General features: G+C 38.6%; 1 protein-coding gene across 1 annotated transcript in view; it reads right to left on the bottom strand.

The window, feature by feature from the left end:
- Positions 1-23,213, bottom strand: part of RGS22 (regulator of G protein signaling 22) — a 142,804-nt gene extending 119,591 nt beyond the window's left edge. The window contains exons 1-4 of the mRNA XM_087447121.1: positions 23,201-23,213; positions 20,244-20,349; positions 9,194-9,566; positions 8,644-8,685 (exon numbers count right to left, since the gene is read on the bottom strand). Of these exons, the coding sequence (XP_087303247.1) occupies positions 8,644-8,685; positions 9,194-9,566; positions 20,244-20,349; positions 23,201-23,213 (534 nt within the window). The remainder of the gene's footprint in view (positions 1-8,643; positions 8,686-9,193; positions 9,567-20,243; positions 20,350-23,200) is intronic.
- Between the last annotated feature and the right edge of the window lie 435 nt (positions 23,214-23,648).

The raw sequence follows: 23,648 nt of genomic DNA, 5'->3' as shown, positions 1-23,648 counted from the left end.
AGGAAGATACTACAGTATATTAACACCTACTTTGGAAAACAGATCTTCACGGTAATTTCTTTAAGTAATTGCTGTATTGGAATAGAGTTATAAACAGTCACTTATCAGATTTATATCAAGAAAATTACTAAAAATCTGAATTGATTAAAACAACAACAAACTAAGGATTTAGTTTACTAAAAATCTCAACTGATTAAAACAACAACAAGAAACTTAAGACTCACACAAATCTACTACCTTTGTAGTGGTGCCTTAGTAATATATTCTCAAAGTTCTGACTGACAAAGGTCTAATAAAGCAGAACCAGGGAGATAACATTTGGTGGAGGCTATAAGGCTCATAACCTTTCAAATTTTACCTTTCAAAGTTACTTTAATTTTCTGGACTTTATTTAGTGAATTATCTAGTTTCTCCTAACTCTTAGAAGAAATCAACTGAAGTGAATAGATATTTTTGGTATCTCACTAGGCAGAAGGCATTGTGCTACAACACAGGTGGCTAAATTTTGCGCTACTGCGCTCATGATCAGAAATCCACAGATGGTAAGGGTGAGTATTTTTAATTAACAACGTAGTAGAGTACAGGCCCTTGTTAGTTTTTCTAAAATAGTCATTTTATTTTTAATTTTTAGCTATAAAAGAGAATGTGTACTTCATAGAATCAGATGGACTTAAATACTGCCTAGAATTTGGCCAGCCGCATTGCCAGAAATTTCTAGATAATCCTCAGATTCATATATTCATTTAAATGCCTCACACTTCTAAGAGACTCTCAGTGCATTCTAAACTATCTGTGATGAAGTATCTGTTTTGTTTTGTTTTTTCCCCAATCCATTTCAGACAGATATCTTTCACAAAATACAATAAGACTGAATTACTAGAAAATGAAATAAAAGATATACATAACACAAGCCCAACTTTTTACCATTAAATTCAATGGATACAAACACACTCTGTCAAATTACTATAAGTTTCTATATGTTTTCTCTCGATTTCTGAACTCATCTCAACCTGGACTGATGAGTCTCAGGCCCACCAGCGGGCAGACCCTGATCAAGTAGCACCGCCCTAACCACTTGGTGAGCAGTTTGTTTTCAGCTCCCTCAGTCCCCCTGAAACCGAACCACACTGAAAGAGCCTTTCCTTGGCCTTCAGTCACATCCTCAAGTTTGCACTTACAACTATGGAAACGTCAAGTATTATTCAAATACATCAAAATCTGTATTTCTTTTCTGAAATTGTATCTTAATTTCTACCAATATTAAACATCAGTGCTTCTGCTCATATCAGGGCAGTTCTGCAATGGAAATAGGTGTACTTCCAAGTGCCGTCTGCTCAACTCCCTTGTCACACTTTATTGAGAAGGACACCACTTCTCTAAATAAATGAGCACATTTTCCCACTGCAGTTTCTAGTTCAATGTGTTCAGAAATCTTGTCACATCAGTAACAAAGTCTTGTGAACCAATGAGGATCTGATAAACCCTTTATTCTCAAAGTCCTTTAATTTAAAAAAGATTTTTTTTAAGGCTCTGATCTGGAGAAGCAGCTCAGTTACTCTCAATAAGTTTCCACAATCTAGTCACATGGCCGTATTAAAATGAACTGTCTCCATATTCAGATTGAATATCTTCCAAATAACCAATAAACTGGCTAGTGGTACAATCAAGAAGGAAACTGAGTCACAATCAATTCCTCCATTACATCATCGCATGAACCTGACTGCAAACTTGCAACACAGATTCTCTACTGAATGATGCAATGGAAGGTAGGAAGATTTTTTCAGAATTGAATACACTCTAGAACCTGTTTTTTCATCTATTACAGGTGTGCCATCTGTGAAAGTGAAGTCAGCTTTCCCGTTTTTAGTCCAAACTTCTCAAATTTCTTCCTGAAAGAAGGTTAAACAAAATAGTTTATACATGCTTGCTAATTATGGTAGGTAAAATTTTTTTGCTTAAAAAATAATTTTGCTGCACCCTCAAATTAGATAAACTACAATTCCTTCACAACACTAAAAGATCCAAGATACACAAAGAAGACCATATAAACAAGGAAGAGGAATCTTGGTGATGGGTATACAGGTGCTCACTACAGAATTATTTTAACTTTCTCATATGTTTAAATTTTTTCATAATAAAATGTTGGGGAGGGGGTCTTATGTACAAGGAAACACCATCAAGTTCCTCTGTTTCACCCTCCTCAAACCTCCTCAAGTTTGATGCCAAACCTCATCTTTCCTACCCCTCCTTACCCACACTACATTATGGATCAGTCTTCATAACCATACTTCAATTAATACAACAGTTACACCTGTCCCCCAATCCCCAATCCTTTTCTACCACAAAAAAGGCTTATAATGAACGCAGTTTGGCTCCTGCCCAGCTGTCTATTCCCATCTCATACCACCATGCTCCAGTCATAGAGATTTTTTTTATAGTCCTGCACCTTTGCACATGTTGATTATTCTACCCGGAAAATCTTTTCTCCCCTTATTCACCTACCCAAACTTTCTTTTCCAAAAGTGTGTAGTAGTGGTCATCTATGTTTTCCCTATCATAACCTTTAACACTTCATACTATAATTATCTGTTTACATGTCTCACCCACTGGATTGTGAACTTCTAGAGGGAAAAGACTGTTTCTTACTCATGTTTTTCTTTTTTTGAGGAAGATTGGCCCTGAGCTAACTGGTCCTGTTGCCAGTCTTCCTCTTTTTCTTTTTTCTCCCCAAAGCCCCAGCACACATCTGCATATCATAGTTGTAGGTCCTTCTAGGTCCTCCATGAGGCTTGACAAACGGTGAGCAGGTCTGCTCCCAGGATCCGAAATGGCAAACCCTGGGCCGCCAAAGCTGAACGTGTGAACTTAACCACTACGCCACTGGGCCAGCCCCTCTTACTCACTTTTTAAATTCCCAATGCCTTTAGATAATAGATGCATACAACGTTTTTGCTGAATGAATGCTAGAATGATTACACTGAGGACATGAAACCTGAAGAGGAAAGACTGATGGCCTAATAAAGACTCAAATAAAACAATACTAATAAAAAGGAGAGATGTTGCCAAAAGAGGAAAACAGTCAGAAAAAGGGAACACAAGGTGAAACAAGCTCCACAAGTGGCTTGTTGAAAGTATCTTGCTTAGATCAAAGGAGTTTTGGAAATTTAAGATGCAAAAGCTTCTTAAATTTATCAGATCCTCACCGGTTCACAAAACTGTACTGTATTATGAATGGATTCTATGAAGGAGGGAGAAAATAAGAGTGGCTCATGTAATAAAGAGCAAAAGTATGGACTCTCCTCCTTTTATTCCCAAGGGTTATCATCACATGTTAGAATCTACCCAGAAGTACTTTTCCATTTGGTTTCTGTTCTGACTCACTCTCCTGGAGGAAGTTCTCAATTCCCTTCTGTCCAATCATACTCTCTAATCATACCCACTTGGCCTCAGTCAATTCATTTGGCCAAATACCCTAAGGTTTTCTCCCTGTACAAAGGTCCTTATAATCCGATATTCTAATTTAAAAGAGAGACTATCTCACACCTTTAATCACCTTTTCTCCAATTTTACACCTTACCTATGGGTAAAACACTTCTCTAAGACCAAACCAAATGCAAGTTTGTTTCAAATCTTCACAATTCACTTAAATATAAACCACTTATCCTCTTAATGTTTCATATTAAAGGTTATCTCTCCAATCAGAAGGTATATTACTTTTGAGAACAGTGACTGACAATGTGTGTCCCCAATAGCGCCTAATACAGCAATAAGTGGAAGTAGTTGCTTAATATACTTGTTGACTAACTTATTGACGGAACTTTTAATGCAGTTTCTGCAGTTCCAAAAAGCATAAGAGAATTTGATTCCAACCAGAGAATTGGACTGCATAGAGATGAATGAATTCCAAACAGCCTAACACTTTCCAAAGGACCTCTGGGACCCATCTCGGTTTCCAAACATGTTCAAAACGCTTCTGGCATCTAGCTCTGCACTCTGTGAAGGAAAGAAAGGGAACAGGGGGAAAGTAGGAGAGGTGCCTACATCCACCTGCTCCTGCCCTCCACCATTTCCATATAATGCCACCCAGTGTGTCAACCCAAGGGCATGCTCACAGTTCATCCAACCCAATTGCTGCGCAGTCTACCATATCTACAATTTGAAACAATAAACACCAAGTGGTCATTAATTTTCATCTAATTAGATACTCTTGTTCATGAGGACTGGAAATATGGATCTTTTTGCATATTACATTAGAATAACAAGAATATCCTCACACTTGGGAAATGCCAGTGTTTATTATAACATCATTCAACCTATACAAATAACAGAATATAAATTTGAACAGACTAAAGATTAGCTAAAAATGAACATCATTTTTAACAAGTAAAATACAGTAAATATTGCTTGAAACTACAGTCTCTCTTAATTTAATGGTAAAATAAAGGGGATTTGCTTTTATTTTTTTACTGTTTTCTTTTTTAAATGGCATCTGCTTTTTAAGTTAATGAAACTGTGGGCGTTTTTTATATCAGAAAACCTTCAATAAAATAGATGATTATACTCCACAGTTTTACTCTGACAAAGACTACTTTTGAGCATGACATACCTACCTGCATAGTTTCAAATGATTTTTAAGGCACAAGAAAAAAATATGATTATTTTGGATTTAAGCGTCAAGTACTTAAGGCTTTAATACTAATTTATTTTCTATTTAAAAGTTAAAAAGAATTTTAAGGGTCACTCTCACTTTAAACTTTTCTCAATGTATACTTAACACATAATCAAATCCCAATGTATCATAAAGCAGTCTAAAGTCTACTATTCTAGCTATGATTTATATTTTGGTTTTTATGGAATATGAAAACAAGAGAGGCTGGAATTGAGGGAAGTAATGAAGAGAAGCATTCACTTTATCACTTTTATTGTTTGACTTATTTACAAGAATGTATTCGTACATTGCCCAAAGGAACTAATGAAAGAATTGAATATATTAAGTTTTTTATATATATTTTCCCTAAGAGAATTATCAAAGACCAATCAAATACAAAGTTAATAAAGATATTAAAGTAGAAAAATGCCAGGAGGGAGGTGCTTAAGAAATGTAGAATATATATCAAATAAAGCTTTGCAAAAAAAAAAAAATAAGTGAAACAAATTATACTAATTGTTACATATGAAACAAATTATACTAATTGTTATATATTAAAATATCTATCAACCAAAACTTATTAACCATCTAATAGCATATTCTGGGCACTGTGCTACACACTGTGCTACACACTGTGCTACATGGCACCAGCTCTACAGGAGCACAATTTTGTTAAGAAACTGTAAAATTTACACACAAAATGTTAAAATATATATAAGGCAATGTGTCTCTGACAACATAACTAAATAAGTTATTCTCTCCTTTGAGGATGAAGACTCCATGTAAAGGTTAAAATATTTTGCAGATGCCCACAACAGCACTGTACTTTTTAGTTCCATTGATTGAGAAAACACAATATAAAAATAGTTCCTTTGAATATAGGAGCACTTTATGTTAGTATATGACTCTGCTGTTAATGATGGAAAACCAAAATAAGGCTATGAAATAAAACAGAAGTTTATCTCTCTCATGTAATCATAAGCAGTTCAGGACTGGCATTATGGCTTCCCAAATATCAAGAGCCCAGGCCCCTTTGATCTTGTGACTCCGCCATCCTCAAGATGCCACTTCTACCTCATGATTCAAAATGACTGCTTCAGCTCCAGTTTCACACCTGCATTCCAGCCAGCAGGAAAGAAGAAAAAGGGCATGTTCTCTCCCTTTACACTTATGTGAGTACTAGAATCAGAGTGACCCAGGTTCTAATTGTGGCTCAACTAGTTACCAGCTGTGTGACCTAGGGGTCAGTTATTCAATCTCTGTAAATATCAGCTTTTCAGAAGTAGGACACAACACTTCTGTTTACATTCCATTGATAAGAATTTGGTTACATAACCACATTTAGCTGCAAGAGAGGCTAGAAAACGTAGTCTTTATTCTGGAGAGCAATATGTCTAGTATATATCATGGAAAAGGGTGGAATGTATTTTGGGGAGCTAGAGATCTTTGCAACACACTTTTTTCTAAGAATATTAATGAGAAAAAATGTATTTACGCTTTTGAAAAACAGAGGGAAATATATCTGCAAGACATGAATCATTTAATCTACAGACAATGTTTGGTGAGCATATGAATTTGAGGATTTGGTCACAAACTGGTCTCAGCTGAAAGCTACACAGAGCTCAAAGGCAGTCTGGATGATTTTAGGTTGGAACGGTTTCATGGAGGAGATGACCTGGGCCTTGAAGAATGCGCAAGATTGTGAAATAGACAGGGGAGGGCAACTGAGACGAAGCTCGACAGCAAAGGCAAGGAGGCAAGTGGGGCATTTTGGCTGAGGAGAAGCCATGTGGAAGTACTTTACACACCCAAAACAGTATGAATGTTGTCTTTATCACACAGAAAGTATTGGGAGGTAACGTTAAAGAAGGCTGAAAAGTTATGGAGAAGATTCTGAATGCTAAAGGGAGCAGTTTCACATTCTGGTTTTGCCAGTTATGAGATGTGTGAACTTTGACTTCCTCATCTGTGAAATGTGGGTGTTAATAACCACCTAATAGGGTTGTTTTGAGGTTAAATACTAGCATATAGTCGGCATTCAATAAACAGTAGGATTAATAAAAGCGCTGAGCAATTGAGTAACATGGTAATTTTTTAAAGAGTTAATAGCAATCTGATAGCCAGGGTGGAGTGATGGGGGAAGGAAAAATCTCAAGGTAGACAGAACAAAGCAATAGCAAGTAATCCAGCACAGGTGATGCACAGGAGTTTGCACTTTATGCTTTAAGCAAAGAAAAATTGGAGTTGGCAGACAGAATATTGGAGGCAGTGATATCAGTTAGGACTACTGCCAAAGTCCAGGCCCAGGGATGAGGGTGTGAAATAAGACAGTAGCTGTGAGGATGGAGAAAAAGATCTGGCTGTGAAAGGAACCTGGTAAATGACTGTAGGCAGGAGGTGAAGAAAACGGAAGAAGGATTCTGGCTTGGGTGACCGAATGGCTAGTGGCACCATTAACCAAAATAAGAAAAAGAGGAAGAAAAACAAAATGAGGAGGGGAGATAAGTTCAGTTTAGACTGTTGAGGTGATGCAGGGACATCCAGATGATGAAGGTGCCCAATAACCCAATGGATACAGAGTTCTGGCATCAGAAGAGGTGTCTAGGCTGGAGGTGTGTAGATTTGGAAGCGCTGTGAAATAATGATAGCTGAAACTACAGTAAGAGAAGAGCTCACCCAGAGAATGCCTGTAGAACAGAATCTTGAAAGATCAACACTTTCATGGGCAAAGAAAAAGAGAAGCCAGAAAAAGGGACACAAAAATGAAAGATGGGAGAACTGGGAGATAGTAGTATCAAAGAAACCAAGAGAAAGGGGTGTGGCTAATAGAGTCTTCAAGCTGTTATGAGTTCTCAGACAGTTGCGAAGACCTGAAGAAGTTAGCAGACTGCTCAAATTTGAAGTGTAAAGTTGCTGAGTGCTCTTCAGAGTTTATGGAACTCTATGGAAAAGATTAGCTAGCTCCAGAAATGCTGACCTCCTGCTGGAATGAAGGAAAGTTCAGGAAGCAGCTTAAAAAAATTTGCCACTACACAGTTATACCAAGGCAACAAGAAGATGGATGGAGTTTCTGACATGCTCTTTGTGCCTCTATCTTGGTCTCTCTCTCACCCAAAGGTCTGAAAGGGCAAAAGTGGAAGCTGCTAGCAGATGCAGCCCTGGCCCTCTCCTCTCACAGCCCCTGCTAGACTGCAAACTTCTTGAGGCTTGTCCTCAGCATCTAGTACTGCACTACGAATATAGAAGAACTCATGTTTGTTGAGTAAATAGCCAAAAGCAAATAAGACAATTACCCAACAAGAGAGATAAGTGCTGCAGGACATAAGCAAATAATATAGAGAAGTGGTTAGAGCTCTTGGAATCAAACTCACACCTTAGTAGGAATTAGACTCTGCTACCTCCTATCTAACTTACCTCCTTGGGTAAGTTCCTTAAATACACAATAGGAATTACAACATAACCCACCCTAAACATAGCACTGCCCTAAATGACAATGTATGTAATGTACTTGACCTTAGTACTTACCATTACTCAACTCTCCAGAAGTCTGTCCTGAAAACAACATTTAGTACATTTTTAAAGGAATTAGAACTATAAATTGATCACTTACTATCAATCAATCAATGCTATCTACCGATGTTGACTGCAACCAGGAACTCCACAGCCACATCACAATAAAACCATGGAGATAAAACCTACCTCTCATGGAGTCATTACAGAGTTTAGAGAAATTAAATGAGGTCATTTATGTAAAAGAACTCTAATAGTGAATAGAATCCACCATAAAAATCAATTGGCTCCTTCTTAAAAATGTACCTGTTAAACAATGTAAAAAAGTCTGTATTCAGCACCGTTGTTACTAAGCCACAGCTTCCATTATATTCATTTGGCAAAAAGGAGAAAAGAAAATACACAGCTTTTTTCTCCCACCCATGATTTTCTATTTAAAATAAAGCCAAGGAAAAAAAATAAGTAGCCCTCTAAACTGTACTTACAAATTCTTCCTCTGTAATAGCTGGTGGCTCTGAAACGATAAAATATTACATTATCTCACTCAAATCTGATTTCCTTTAAAGTAAATGAAATAATTTGAGACGGCATCTAGCCCTGCTTTATGCATGGGCAAGCTCCGTAAAATTTTGGCCCTCTCTTCATTCTCTGCACATGGATTGAATTTTAAGTTGGAATTCCAGGTGGAAGCGGGGAGGAAAGGCCTCTGGAATCCAGCTTGATCACTAATTCACTGTGACCCTGGACTTAACCTTAATAGATGGAGGCCTCCATTATTCCAGCTGCAAAATGGAGAAGGAAGCAAGATAAAATAAGACGGTGCCAATGAGGCAATATAAATAGGGGGTAGGGGTGGGGGTGAAATTCGTAATAAAAGGCTACGAGAGGGCAGTGCGACCAGGTTTTCGAATGTTTGGAAGAGGGGACGCCCGGGCGAGGAGAAGGGAAATCCCGCGGCGAGTGCGTCGTCGGGCCCGGACGCCCCGCGCCGCGTCCTTCGTCCCGGTCGACGGGCGCGCCGGCCCCCGCCCCTACCGGTAGTGAGCCGCTTCCTGGGCATGCCGCCGCCGTTGCCCGCGCCCGGTGCCCGCGCGTGCCGTCAGGGCCCCATCCGCGCGCGGGCCCGGCGCCCGTCCTGACGGCCCGTCTCTCCCCGAGCGCGGGCGCGGGCCTGGGCGGCGCCGGTTTCCGTGGCCCGCGCCGCGCCCGAGTTGCTATGGAGCTTAGACAATGCGGGCGCTGACCGGCGGGCGGCCCGTGGCTTTCAGCGCCGAGGAAAGGACGTGCGGGCCGGCTCTGCCCGTCCTCCTCAGGGCCAAGGGCGTGAGCCGCCGCCAACGGCTGGGGGGCCACGCGCGCCCCGACCCCGGCGCGGCCACCCGAGACGGCCCTGGAGACGCGCGTCGCCCTTAAAGACCGAAGTGGCCAGGACTCGTTACTGTGGTGACCGCCGCTCAGGCCTGTTCTCCCTCAACAAGACCCGGCCCGCACCGTCCAGGAAATTCGATGTCCCGTAGTAAAAAAAGACCCGCTGGCAAGCGGGGGCGGGAGAGGGGGGCCAGACGGATGGTCCTGAGACTGAGAAGAAAGGGAAGAATGGGCCCTCAGGGTTTTCTTGATACTGAAGGAGGACGTTCAACACTCGGCTCTTGAGCTGATTCCCAGTTGTATGAAATGCCAGTGTGGGGAATTGGCCACCTCAAAATATCTCTCTTATCATTGATTATTTTCAAGAACAAAAGAGTGGAAAGGAAACTTTGACACCCCTCTTCACCTCCCCCCCACCACACGCACTAACTGCCTAAAAGAATTTAAGATAGAAGGCCTGACCCCAGGACAAGCCATCACCATAGATAACTCAGGGTATGGATACACTGGGAGGGTCCTTGCTAAAGCCATTCTTATCAAAGCTCTGAAAACCAAGTAAAAGTAGAAGTTATCCTTTGTAAGAGACATTTACATTTATAGGGAAATCTCCATTTGTAAAGGTATCTCCCTCTTTGTACCAGAAAGAAAAGGGGATGACCTTATCTCTAGAAACTCTTAGTGCAGAAGGTAAGGACTTAAATCTGTATATTAACCTTAGTCTTGTTTACTGTGCTTTTCTGGTAATCTCCTATAGCTGACTTCCCGCACCCCCAACATCCTCCTTTGTCTTTAGCTGAAGATAGTATTTAAGAGGAGAACCTCTGCCATTTTGTCAAGTTACCCAGTTTTTCCTGGGTCTCTCCCATGTATACATGTTATAAAGCTTTGTTTGATTTTCTCCTGCTACTCAGTCTCATGTCAATTTAATTTGTAGCCCAGCCAGAAAGGACCCAGAGTGGGTAGAGGATAGTCTTCCTCCCCTACACTTGTATAAAAAGTTAAATATTCATGTGCTTTAGGAACCAGATCCTCCTCACACTTTTGCCCCAATCGGCTAGGACTGCTGCATTTTCAAGATATTTAAGCTTTAAAAATTACCCGAGGAGGCTGTTGACAAGGGAACAATAAATTGAGGATTCCTGTAGTGTGTATTCCAGAAAGAGTTATGATGGACGAGTTTAAGGGAAAAGTGAAGTTTGAAAAAAGAAAAAGGATACTTCTAATTAGGAAAAAAAATGAACAGTTTTCAAAAAGTCATGGCTAACTCATATTTCCAGCCCAGACTTCTCCCTCTGAGCCTAAGAACCCTAAATCCAGTTGCTTGCTGTACAGAGCAGTGGCTCTTCCTTGGATGCTTCAAAATAAAATGTCCAAAAAGAAATCTACATTTTTTCCCATTCCTTATCTTCAAATTTCGTCTTCCTATATAAATTCCATGTTCAGTAAGTAGTACCTTCATCCATCAAGTGACTCAAGGCAGAAATCCCATGTTCGGTCAAGCACTAGGTCCTGCCAATTCTCCCTTAAAAGTATTTCTGGAATCTGCAATCTTCTCTCCACTCCCACTAACAACCACAGCCTTAGCACAGGCTGCCATTTGGACTGTTTTAAAAACTTCCTAACTTGTCCCTCTTCCAATCTTTGCTTCCAGTGGAGTTCCCCTTAAATCCATTCTCCATGCTGAAAGCAAAATAATCTATCTGAATGCAAATCTGACCTACTTGAAACCTTCAGTGGCTCCACATTTGCCTCCTACAGTGTAAGGGCTGTTCCACAGCTGGCCAGGGGCCTGCAGGTATGTAAATGCTTAAGCAAGCAAGGAGTAAAACAATGGGTGCTTGTATTGCAAGGAACCATAACACCTGCCTAGTTATATTTATTGCCTTTTCCATGTTACATCGGCAAAGACGAAAATAAAACAATAAACCACTACCTTGGCCAAACAAAATCAGAGGGCCAAATGAAGTCTGGGGAGTGTAGTGGAAGACAACAGAAAGGTGAGAGGACAGACCGTGAAGGGCTCTGCTGGCCCTTGTAAAGGCCTTGGGCTTTCATTTTGAGTGAAATGCAAACCATGGGAGTTTTGAAGCAAGAAGTATCATGATTTTACTTTAATTTGAAAACTTTCACTCTGGGTGCCTTAGAGAGAATGTAGATGGGCACAGATAGAGGCAGTCAAGAGCTGATGGTGGCTCAGACCAGGCTGGTAGCAGTAACAGGTTTGGGAAGGACTCAGATTCTGCATGTATTTTAAAGGGAGAGCCAAGAGGATTTGCTGACAAGTTGGATATGAGAGTGAAACAAAGAAAGTAGTTGAGAATAACTCCAAGGATTTTGGCATGAGCAACCAGAAGGATGGAGTTGCCATCATCGGAGATGAGGAAAGCCGTGAGTGGACCAGGTTGTGGGGAGAGTTCAAGAAGCCTATTAGCCATCCAAGTGAAGACTTTGAGTTTGCAGTTGATATAGGAGCCTGGAACTTGGGAGACATAAATTTGAGAGTTGACATATAAATAGGCTTTTTAGGCCTTTGCCTGTGCTGTTTCTGCCACCGGAAAAGCCCTTCTGGGCTTTATCAGGCAAAAATTTCTCATTCTTCAGTACTATACTCAGCTTGAGTGTCATCTTCTCTAGTATACCTCCCCATAAATTCCTTTCATTGGCCTCTCCTCTGGCTCCTGTATACCTGGTACAAACTTGTATCTTAAAATTATATTAATATTACAATAATCTGTACAGGGAGGTGCACCCTCTATCCTCACTGCCATCCACCAAACAGTAAACCAGGGATTGAAGGAGATACATCTTGTTTTATCTCCCACCCCCACCCCCAGACCCTCCGCTGAGTGTCTACCACTCAGTACACATTTGTTGCAATATCTTCTCTCCATTGCAATCATTCTGCACTGTGCTCTACTCACAGAAAAGATTTGTTTATCTGTGTTTTAGATAATTATACCAATAAGAAGTCAATAGTTGAACATGAGCCTCTAGTAATAACCCTAAGAGATTTGTATTATTATTCTCAACAATTTAGGAAACTGAGACTTAGAGAGGTGAGATAATTTGCTCAAAGACAAACAGCTTGAAAGTGAAGCCACAAGCTAATCCAAGTCTGTCTGATCCAAAGCCTTTGCTCTTCAACAACCATGCTATGCAGCCTCTCTCTAAAAATAATCTCATGAGATTTAAAAAACAACACAAGAGGGGCCAGCCCAGTGGCATAGTGGTTAGGTTCACATGCTCTGCTTTGGCGGCCCGGAGGTTTGCATCCCAGGTGGAGACTTATGAACCACTCATCAAGCCACGTGTGGAGGCATCCCACATACAAAATAGAGGAAGATGGGCACAGGCGTTAGCTCAGGGCTAATCTTCCTCACCAAACAACAACAACAACAACAACACAAGAACCACAAAGACTATAACTTGAACCCAAAGCATAGATTATAAACTATTCTAATGTTTTGGTGATTTTATTTTTTTGGTAACATTATTGAGATGTAATTCAGTCATCATACAATTCACCTCTTTAAAGTGTACAATTCAGTGGTTTGTAGTATATTCAGAGTTGTGCAACCATCACCAGAATCAATTTTAAAACATTTTTATCACTTCAAAGAAACCCCTTTAGCTATCATCCCCTATTCCCACCTCCCACACACCTAAACAACCACTAATCTATCTTCTGTCTCTATTTATTTGCCTATTCTGAACATTTCACATAAATGGAATCACACCATATGCTGGTCTGTTGTGACATAATGTTTTTAAGATTCATTCATGTTGTAGCATGAATCAGGACTTCATTCTTTTTTACTGCTGAATAATATTCCATTGTATGGATAATACCATGATTTATCCATCCATCAGTTGATAGACATTTGGGTTGTTTGTACTTTTGGCTATTATGAATAATACTGCTATGAATACTCATGTACAAGTTTTTGTGTGGACATATTTTTTTTCATTTCTCTTGGATATATACCTAGGAGTGGAATTGCTGGGTCAAAAGGTAATCCTATATTTGTTTGGCAACTCTATGTTTAACTTTTTAAAGAACTGCCAGACTGTTTTCCAAATTGGCTGAACCATTTTATATTAATTATCACCAGCAGTGGATGAGGGTTCTGATTTCACCACATCCTCACTAACACTTGCTATCATCTAACTTTTTTTTTTTTAATTTGCAAATACTTTATTTAGAACTTTCCAAGATCTATGATTTTAAGTGAGGTTGGCCCATAATTTTCTGTTTTTTATTGTCCTTTTTATGAGTCGAAGAGCTGTTGTTGGTCTTACCTATTATTGCTCAGATGTTTAGTGGCACTACCTCATAAAACCATGTGGGGCTGATGAGTTTAGTTTCTATATCTGGGTGTCCATTGTTTATTTGTCCCCTCTCTTCTTGATTTACATTGTCAGATTTGTCTATTTTGTCATCTAACTTTTTTATTATACCCAGTCTACTGGGTGTAAAGTGGTTATCTCTTTGCATTTGTAATTTTGCATAGATTTTGTTTACTTTTAAAATGTTTTATTCTGTCTCTGTCCCCCAAACTGGCTAGTTTTTCCAAAAAGGCCTCTTTCTACAACTAGTCTATATCATTGTTGAAAACCAACGCAGTTCAAAACCAAAAGTTTATTATGTGAAATATACCTACATATATTTATAAGGAATTAAGTTTCTGTTTATTCTCTTCTGATTCTAGACATATTGTTAGCAAATTTGAAGGATGTGTTAGAGATGGCCTTACTTAAACACAGACTTTGTAGTATACCTGCAATTCAATTTGGGGAACCCTAGAGAGCATCTCAGACAGTCTCCCTGCAAAACAGGTACAACTGTGATATGAGAAAGCAACACAACCATGGAACAGAACAGAAGTGATGTCATGTTAAGCTGCTAAGGACAAGGAAAAATGATCAGGTTTCAAATATGGCACATATTTGAACCAAATGAAACCAAATGGCACAGGGGCTAACGTGAATTGCAAGGATTAATTTGTGTTAGGGCTCCTCCAGGTACCCTGCTCAGGGTGAGAAGGTACAGGGATTTATTTAATGATTCTCACAAGTACTGGTGGAGAGACTGGCTAGTACATAAATTTGTATATACCTCCTTGACAATCAAGAGCAAAATTTCAGGCATCCTACCTGTTTAATGATTTAAAAGTACCAGTCCTTCCTTGGGTTTTGTGTGGTAGGGTCCAACTTAAGTCTAGTTCTAAACTTTTCTAAGTGTGAACAGGAATAGCACCAAAGGCCAAAATTCGTATTATCATTGTAATTTTAATTTTTGTTGGTGATGGGATATTTTATATGGCTGAGAGTCTGAATATACACATGGACAACGGCCAGACCATACGTGACAATAAAACTCTGACTCATAACCTCTGCAACAACCAGCCTTGGAAGCCAAACCACAACCTCCAGGGTAATAGGCCCAGAATGGTCAGGACTTGGTCAGTAACTGCCACTTTCCCTAATTTTTGTCCCCACTTCCAACTCAGGACCAACCAGAGAAAACCAAATATGCTTCCCAAACCCCATCACATAGGATACCCACTTGATTCTAGTTAACCTGCTTCCAGCTTCCCCAGGCCAACAACCTCCCATACCTGAAGTCTTCCCCTTTTTCAACTGCACAGCTTTCCTGTCCTCTTGCCTGCCTTTCAGTCTCTGCCAAATGCAAGTGACGGTGACTGACTTCCTTACTACAGCAAGCTCTGAGTAAATAGGCTTTACTTGCTTTTATTTGGGTTGTTTTCATTTATTTCCACATAGCTAAACTACATTTTTAATTTTTACACATGGATGAATCAGAATGACAGGACAGTGCAGTAGAATGTTTTTCCTAGGAGCTGGATGGCAAGTCAACATCTAACGATGTATGATGCCCTACTCCAATCCCTAAAGTAACTGCAGTTGTGGCAAGGAGATCAGAAACACAGGTTATAAAATTTATATATTATTTCCATTCTTTTTTTTGATAATCATTTATTATCTTTCCTTTTTGTGAAATTACATATCTTATCTATATTGGATAACAACTCCACACGTCCATATCACATTTAAGTAGAAAACAGCATTTTTTCCCTATTTCTTCACTTAACAGTTCATAATTTTTTGAAGAAGGAACATAATTAGTTTAATACATTCATTAGGCAATTTCTTAATTTATCCAAGATAACTACCATCTGGATATACTGGTTTAGATTTATTCTAATTGTCAATATATTCCACACCATTACTTTGTTTTTTGCAAAAGCAATAATTCAATTTTTAAGCCTCCTGTAAACTTTTAAAATTCTAATATTCCTCTAAGATGTTGTAATTTTTACAAATAGAGAATATGTTCTTTTTTCTTTTTCTCCTCCTTCTCCTTTTTTTCTTCCTCTCCCACTTTGTTTTTTTAATGAATTTGAGCTCTAAGGGATATTTTAACCTCTGTTGGTCTCTCCTGTAGCCCCAGCACCTAGAACAAAGCCTGGCATGATAAAGTAAATGCTCAATTAATATGTGTTAAATGAATGAACTATATTCCATGAAGAAATAAAGATTATATTATTGAAAGTCATAAAATAAAACAACGAGATACCACTATCTACCTATATACCTTTTCGAATGACAAAATCTGGAACACTGACAACACCAAATGCTGGTGAGGATGTGGAACAACAGGAACTCTCATTCATTGCTTATGGGGATGCAAAATAGTACAGCCACTTCGGAAGACACTTTGGTGGTTTCTTACAAAACCAAACATACTCTTACCATGCGATCTAACAATCACACTCCTTAGTATTTACCCAAGGAGTTAAAAACTTATGTCCACACAAAACGTTGCACATGGATGTTTATAGCAGCTTTATTCATAATTGCCAAAACTTGGAAGCTATTAAAATACCCTTCAGTGCATAAATGGATAAACTGTGGTACATCCAGACTATGGAATATTATTCAGTGCTAAAAAAAGAAAAGAGCTATCAAGCTATATGAAAAGATATGGAGTAAACTTAAATGCATATTATTAAGTGAAAAGCAAATCTAAAAAGGGCTATTTACTGTATGATTCCAACTATATGACATCCTGGACAAGGGAAAACTATGGAGACAGTAAAGAGATTAGTGCTTGCCAGGGGTTGGGGTTGGGGGAGGGATGAACAGACTGAACACAGAGGATTTTTAGGACAGTGATACTACTCAGTATGATGCTATAACGATGGACACATGTCATTATACATTTTTCCAAACTCATAGAATGTATAACACCAGGAGTGAACCCTAAGGTAAATTATGGACTTTGGGTGATTAAGATGTGTCAATGTATGTTCATCAGTTGCAACAAACGTACCACTCTGGTGGTGATGTTGATAATGGGGAGGCTATACAAATGTGGGGACAGGGAGTTTATGGGAAATCTCTGTACCTTCCTCTTAATTTTGCCACGAACCTAAAACTGCTCTAAAAAAATGGTCATTTAAAAAAAGTTATAAAAGAACATTGGATCTTTTAATTTTTAATCCCCTAATCAGGTATCAGTGGTTACGAAAAAAAGTCCAATAGTTTGAATATCCCATCTCCTTACCTGAAGCCCAACCAATAGCAAGCAACTCTCTCATAAACCTGAGAGGAGCAGAACCAAAGCTTTGCTGCCACGGGAGAGGGCACTGCTCAGGTCAGTGTGAGCAGGCAGAAAGCCAAGACTGGAGTCAAACAACCACCATTTTAACCCCAGTCCTAAATTCACTAGTGTGGGACAAACTTATTTTTAAGCCCCTCTAAGTCTCATATGGGAAAAAAAATGCAATAATGGTACCATCTTCATAGCACTGCTCTTAATATAACGAGATAATGTCTGTAAGACACATAGTTTACTTCCTGGCCAAATTAAATATTAGCTAACAACAATAAAGATCTATAAATATTTCACATTGGGGTCACTGCTCAGGATGCCCCAGCCCTTTTAGTCAACATATACTGCGTCTCTACATGATTATAGTAGGAGACACTAGAGCACTAGAGAGAGGTAAGAAAGAACAGTCCCTGCCCTTGGAATATTTACACTCCTCACGAAATAATTCAAGAGCACTTACAAAGTAACTTGAAAATGAGTGCAAATTATCCCCTGTGTCAGTACATAAGGAGAGAGACAGCAGCGTACACTTCTCTGGCAGCAGAAAATAAGAAAAAAAGAGGCCTTTCATGTGGGCAGACTTGACACTTCTTCATTTTTAACAATGATACAGAAGAACTGTTTGAGTTAGGAGCTTCCTCCCTCTGCCCCCATTTTACCCCATGTACACCTGGCCCAGGCTGGGCATGGGAGAGGTGGCTGGGAAGGCTTTTGCCAAATACTGAACTTCTGTTTGGGTCAGAGGACTTCACCATCTAGTGAGGAAAACAAAAGTTCTTATAAATGCTGTGATGATGATACAGATACAAAGCGGCTCTGGAGAGTGACATAACCAGCTAGGAGTAGAGGAAGGTGATGAGCCCCACTGTCCACTCAGCAGAGTCTTGAAAGGCAAGTAGAAGTGAGGCCACGGGGAAGGGAGAGAATGACAATCCGAGGGAGAATGCAGCATAGGCAAACTCGAAGTAGCTGGAGGGTTGGAGCAAAGGGAGTATGAAGGGGGTGGTGTCTCAATGTTAGCTCTCTCAAAAGCAAATAACTATATTTGAAGTTCCCTACAATATCAGCAGAAAAAGTAAAGTTGAGATTTGGATATTTATATCATGTGACAACCAATAATTATTAATTCAGCAGTTCAATTAAGATTTTAAACTAATGAGAGACACGCTCAGATTTGCACATCAGTAAGATCACCCAGATTGTAATTTATTTGTTCTTAACCCTTGACTTTATTATTAAATATTGATTGATTGATTGATTGATGAGGAAGACTGGCCCTGAGCTAACATCTGTTGCCAATCCTCTTTTTTTGCTTGAGGAAGATTAGCCCTGAGCTTACATCTGTGCCCACCTTCCTCTATTTTGTATGTGGGTTCCCGCAACAGCATGGCTGACAACTAGTGTATGTCCGTGCCTGGGATCTGAACCTGCAAACCTGGGCTGCTGAAGCGGAGTACGTTGAACTTTAACCACTACACCATGGGGCTGGCTCCAGTATTTATTTTAAATAAATAGGATTATGTAGCTTTTTTCAGGTGACACTCAAATAAGCATCAAGTCATTGATATTTACCAAAAGGAATGAAAACATTCAAGAAATAAAATTACATCCAGTTATAAGATTAACAGCATGTTGATTATAGCTCATAATACTGTATTATATACTTGAAAGTTGCCAAGAGAGTAGATCTTAAATGTTCTCACCACAAAAAAAAAGAAATAGTAATTATGTGATGGGATGGAGGTATTAGCTAATTCTATGTGGTACTCATTTTGCAATATATAAGTGTATCAAATCAACATATAGTACACCTTAAACTTACACAAAGTTACATGTCAATTATATCTCAATAAAGCTGGAAAAAAAAGAAAATTACTTTTCTTCCTTTAATTTAATATAAGTAGTATGTCTTAAACATACATTTGTCTCTTTTGAATACCAACACAAAAAAAAATATCTTTGCCACCCTAGCTCATAAAAATTTGAATGTCACATTGTTTACTTTCTGCATGTAGTTATATACCACTTAATCATAAAATGATGCATATTTCACCTCTAAAGGCCAATATCCTCTGCCTCTAAACACCTAACATATGTGTATATATACCACATACACACATACTTTAATTCTCATTCATCATATCATTATCTTTTTTTCTTTTTCTTTTTTTGCTGAGGAAGATTCGCTCTGAGCTAACATCTGTGCCAATCTTCCTCTATTTTGTATGTGGGTCACCGCCACAGCATGGCCACTGACGAGTGGTGTACGTCTGCACCCAGAAACTGAACCCCAGGCTGCTGAAGTAAAGCGTTCCGAACTTAACCACTAGGCCATGGGGCCAGCCCCAATCATATCATTATCATTATTCATCATACCATTATCATTATTCGTTATCATATCACATGACAATTATCAATTCAGCAATTCAATTAATCCTTCCTGCATTATCTATCATGCATAAGACTCTGCTAAAGGAGGTAGAGAGGTGAGTAAAACAGTTCTACTCTTAAGCAACTTAATTGTGGAAGACAAGTAAAGAATTTAATACAAACAAGACATGCCAGAAATACCACAAGAAAGGTATAAATAAACACTAGATTCAAAGAACTATAAATTTCATCTTGTTGGAGAGAGAGAAAATGATTCATGGAAGAAACAAAGGATTAGCTGGATTTGATGGGATTTAGTAGGGCAAAAGAAAGAGGAAGTGGGAGAAAGCACAAGGGAAGTTTAGAAAACAGTAAGGAATCTAGTTTGGCTAGAACAAAGTGTACAGAGTGGAATGATGAGAGAAATTGCTAGAAAGTTAGGACCATTAGGAGATCCTAAATTCTGCTACATTTTTTAATAGGAAGCAATGTAATTGGAGCCACATTTTGGTACAAATAACCTGGCAATGGATATTTTGGACAGATTCAGATGGGGAGAAAGTAAAAGCAGAAAGACCCATTAGGAGGCATTTACAGAATTTAGGCAGGACATGGTTAGGACCTGAACCAAGCACCACCTTTCTGCAGAAATGAGAATGCCAGAGGGAAATAAATGGTAGTGCATCACCACCATTCACAACCAGCACTCACCTCCACGTTTCTACTGCTCCTTCCACTCCTCTGGCTCCACAGCTGGTGATGAGGGAGCCAGGAGGGCAGATGGCCAAGGCACAGACCCAGCCGCTGACAAGGTGTTCTGTTAAAAGTCACCCCAGAAAACAGTGCACTCTTGCAAGCCAGCTAAAATATTTTAATTAGCAACTCTGAGTAATAGCTATTACCAAAATTTATTCTATACACACTTTAAAAACTAAGTCAAGGAACATTTCCCCTATCTGGCAATGTCACAGTACATCAATATCAAATATGTAAAAACTAAATTTACTTTTTTGAAGGGTAGCCAAAATCACCATAAGTGAGTCTTTGGTGCCCCCTTGTGGAATGTTCAGTGTGAATTTTGAAATATTACCCTCCTCCACACAGAAACATAATGGCTATTTCTCTCTTTTAAGACACTTAAAACATTTGCTATATATGTTATTCTATTTTTAAGAGACACACTTTAAAATAAAGCCATATAAATAACTTAATGCAAACAAGGAACATAAAAGATAAAATGTTGAAAATGTTCAGTAAATGTTTGTGTCATAAATTTATGACAATTTTGCTTTGTGTCATAAATTAACCAAAGGTAATGGAAAAACTTAGCTTTACACAGTGCTAAGTATCAAACATGTTTTCTCAACAGCATTTCTATCCTTAAATTATTGCTAAGAAATCTATAATATGACTTTATTAAGTATTTAAATAGCTGGAATAAATTTAAACATCCTTATTTGTGCTCATATAAATGCTAGTGTAAAATTATCAGATCACTTTTAAGAGTGTTGTTTGTCTTTATATGACTTATCACAAGCTTCTGACCATTTTTTTCCAAACTAGGGTGTCAGAAATAGGAAATACCTGTCCTTCATGGAAATAAGTAGAAGTCATATAGAAAGAATATTCCCGCCCGTTAGCTAACAAGGATGTCAAGGGAGCAGACCACAAGGGGAAAAGATAGAGAGGTTCTTATCCTAAATCAGAGAAGGTAAAGCATTTATTGGTTTTCCCCAGAACCAACATTCATTCTTTTCCTTATGTCCTTACTAAGAAGTGAAACACAAACACAAAAATAAAGTGCCAAATTTAATCATCTCTCTTGTTTTGGAATCTTCTTGGGGACATAGAGGAGACTCATCAATAAATGTTGGTAAACTTTTTCTTATTACTTTGTCTCACTCCATAATAAGAACCTGTAAGAACGTAGTAAGTACTAGAATGTGATAATATTTATTCTTGTTTTCATGCCTCGTGTCTTTAGATTACAAAGACCTCGGGACTGGAGCAGTGGCCTTTCTCTTGAACTGAACGCTCAGATTACAGTATATTCATGAAATTCATTTAGTTTTCCAAATGATAAAGTTGTTTAAGCCACTCATGAGCTAAAGAACTACTCTGTTCAGGCTGAATTGTTGTAAATTAGAATGATTTTTTTTTTCCTAGTATACCAATAGATTTTTCTTAAATGGCAAAACAATCCTCCATTTAAGACATGGTCATTATATGTATATTGAATTTATCAACAGGGGTTCTGCAAAGAGTTTTGTCATGTACAAGTGGCAGACTACCTCTGCTAGAATCCTGGCTCCCCCCACTTACTGTCTGTGTGATCTTAGATTATCTAACCTGATTCTTGGATTCCTGACACATAAAAGGAATAAGATAATAACAGCCTTATAGAGTCACTGTGAGGAATAAATGAGTTAACACATGCAAAGGATTTAGAAGAGTGCCTATACATAGCAAATGTTCAATTCATGATTGGTTGCATTTTTTTTCAACTAGACTTTTTTTTTTTTTTTGATGAGGGAGATTGGCCATGAGCTAACATCCATTGCCAATATTCCTCTTTTTGCTGAGGAAGATTGGCCCTGAGCTAACATCTGTGTCAGTCTTCCTCTCTTCCTCTATTTTGTATATGGGACACCACCACAGCATGGGTTGAGGAGTCGTGCGCAAGTCTGCGCCCAGGGTCCAAACCTGTGAACCTCAGGCCGCCAAAGTACAGTGCGTGAACCTAACCACTACGCCACCAGGCCAGCCCCCTTAACTAGACATTTTTTACAAGCAAGTTAGAAATTGACTTTATAGTTTCATTCAGCATAATGCTAATGATATATCAAGGTCATATGTTCTATCCCCACAAATGCTATTTCGTTTTATTCTATTCACATTCAGCCAAACGTGTAGTAACACAGATTGGTAGAACAGAGTTTCAAGAGTGACTTCACAATACATCATCTCTTTTAATTTCTCTTAGTTATAGATAAAAGAAATAGTTTCAGAATCAATAAGTGACTTGCATAAGGGCACAGTAAGTAGTTCAGGATACCAACCCAGGCTTTTCGACTCCTAGCCTAGCGCGCCTTCTATTACACTTTATCTAGTTGAAAGAAAAATCAACTAAAAGAATAAGTAAACCAAACAAATCCACTGATTGCATATTAAAAGAAAGTTAAGCAATCCTTTAGATCCTACTTTTTTGTGTAATGAAGCATTAATCACTGAAATCAAACATTAAGAAACTAACAAATTATTAGGATAGAATTATAATGGTATACTTAGATAAAAATTACTAGTAGCACTAAAAAAATCTACTCATTCAGTAAATATTTATTGAGCACCTTCTACTTGCCTGTCATTAGGCTAGGTACCGGGGTGAAACAGTATCTAAATCAAACATTATATAGTCCAGACCTTCACAGAGCATATGGGGAATGAAAATTACACAAGCAATTTAAGTCAAGTGAACTAAGAGCCACGACAGAGGAAGTACAAGCTGCTCTGGGAGCAGACAGCTAGAGTCACTGCTCCAGTCAGTTACTATACTACATAGTAATTTACAGTAATTAGGACATGTTGGCTATTTCCTGGATACCTGGAGCCTTTGTTTAATAAAGTTGTTCATGAATACTGTATGATTTTCTTCCAGTTAACCTACCTACCTCTTGACCCCATCACAAATATAAAACCTACCAATAAGAAGCTTTCCTTATGAATTCCTACTCTGATCTTTTTTCTTCAGAAAGTTTTATAAAGTCATTAAAATATGAGGTATTAAGTCCTTATACTATTTCACTCATAACTGCTTGATCATAATACTCAAATCCCACTTAAAAACAGATATAAAAAATTTGAACTTCCATTATTAACAGTACCTGCAGTAAAAAGAACACATGTAACTTATTGATTTCTAAAACTAAATGTGCTGAAATCTACTTTTTCACCACCAGAGTGAAATAAAACATTACATCCTAATAGACTGGGTAACCACAAGATGATACAGGTGATCACACTGAGAGGGCATTGCAATTGCAGTACACAAGACAATGACAACATGCCTCATAAGGGACTGGAAATAGGACTCCAGATTCCTACATTTGCACTAATGAC

The sequence above is a fragment of the Ceratotherium simum genome, chromosome 23 (genome assembly GCF_057802395.1).
Source record: "Ceratotherium simum simum isolate JZ-2026a chromosome 23, ASM5780239v1, whole genome shotgun sequence".
NCBI lineage: Eukaryota > Metazoa > Chordata > Mammalia > Perissodactyla > Rhinocerotidae > Ceratotherium > Ceratotherium simum.
Note: the sequence above shows the minus strand (reverse complement) of the source record. Positions and strands in the feature narration are given on the sequence as shown.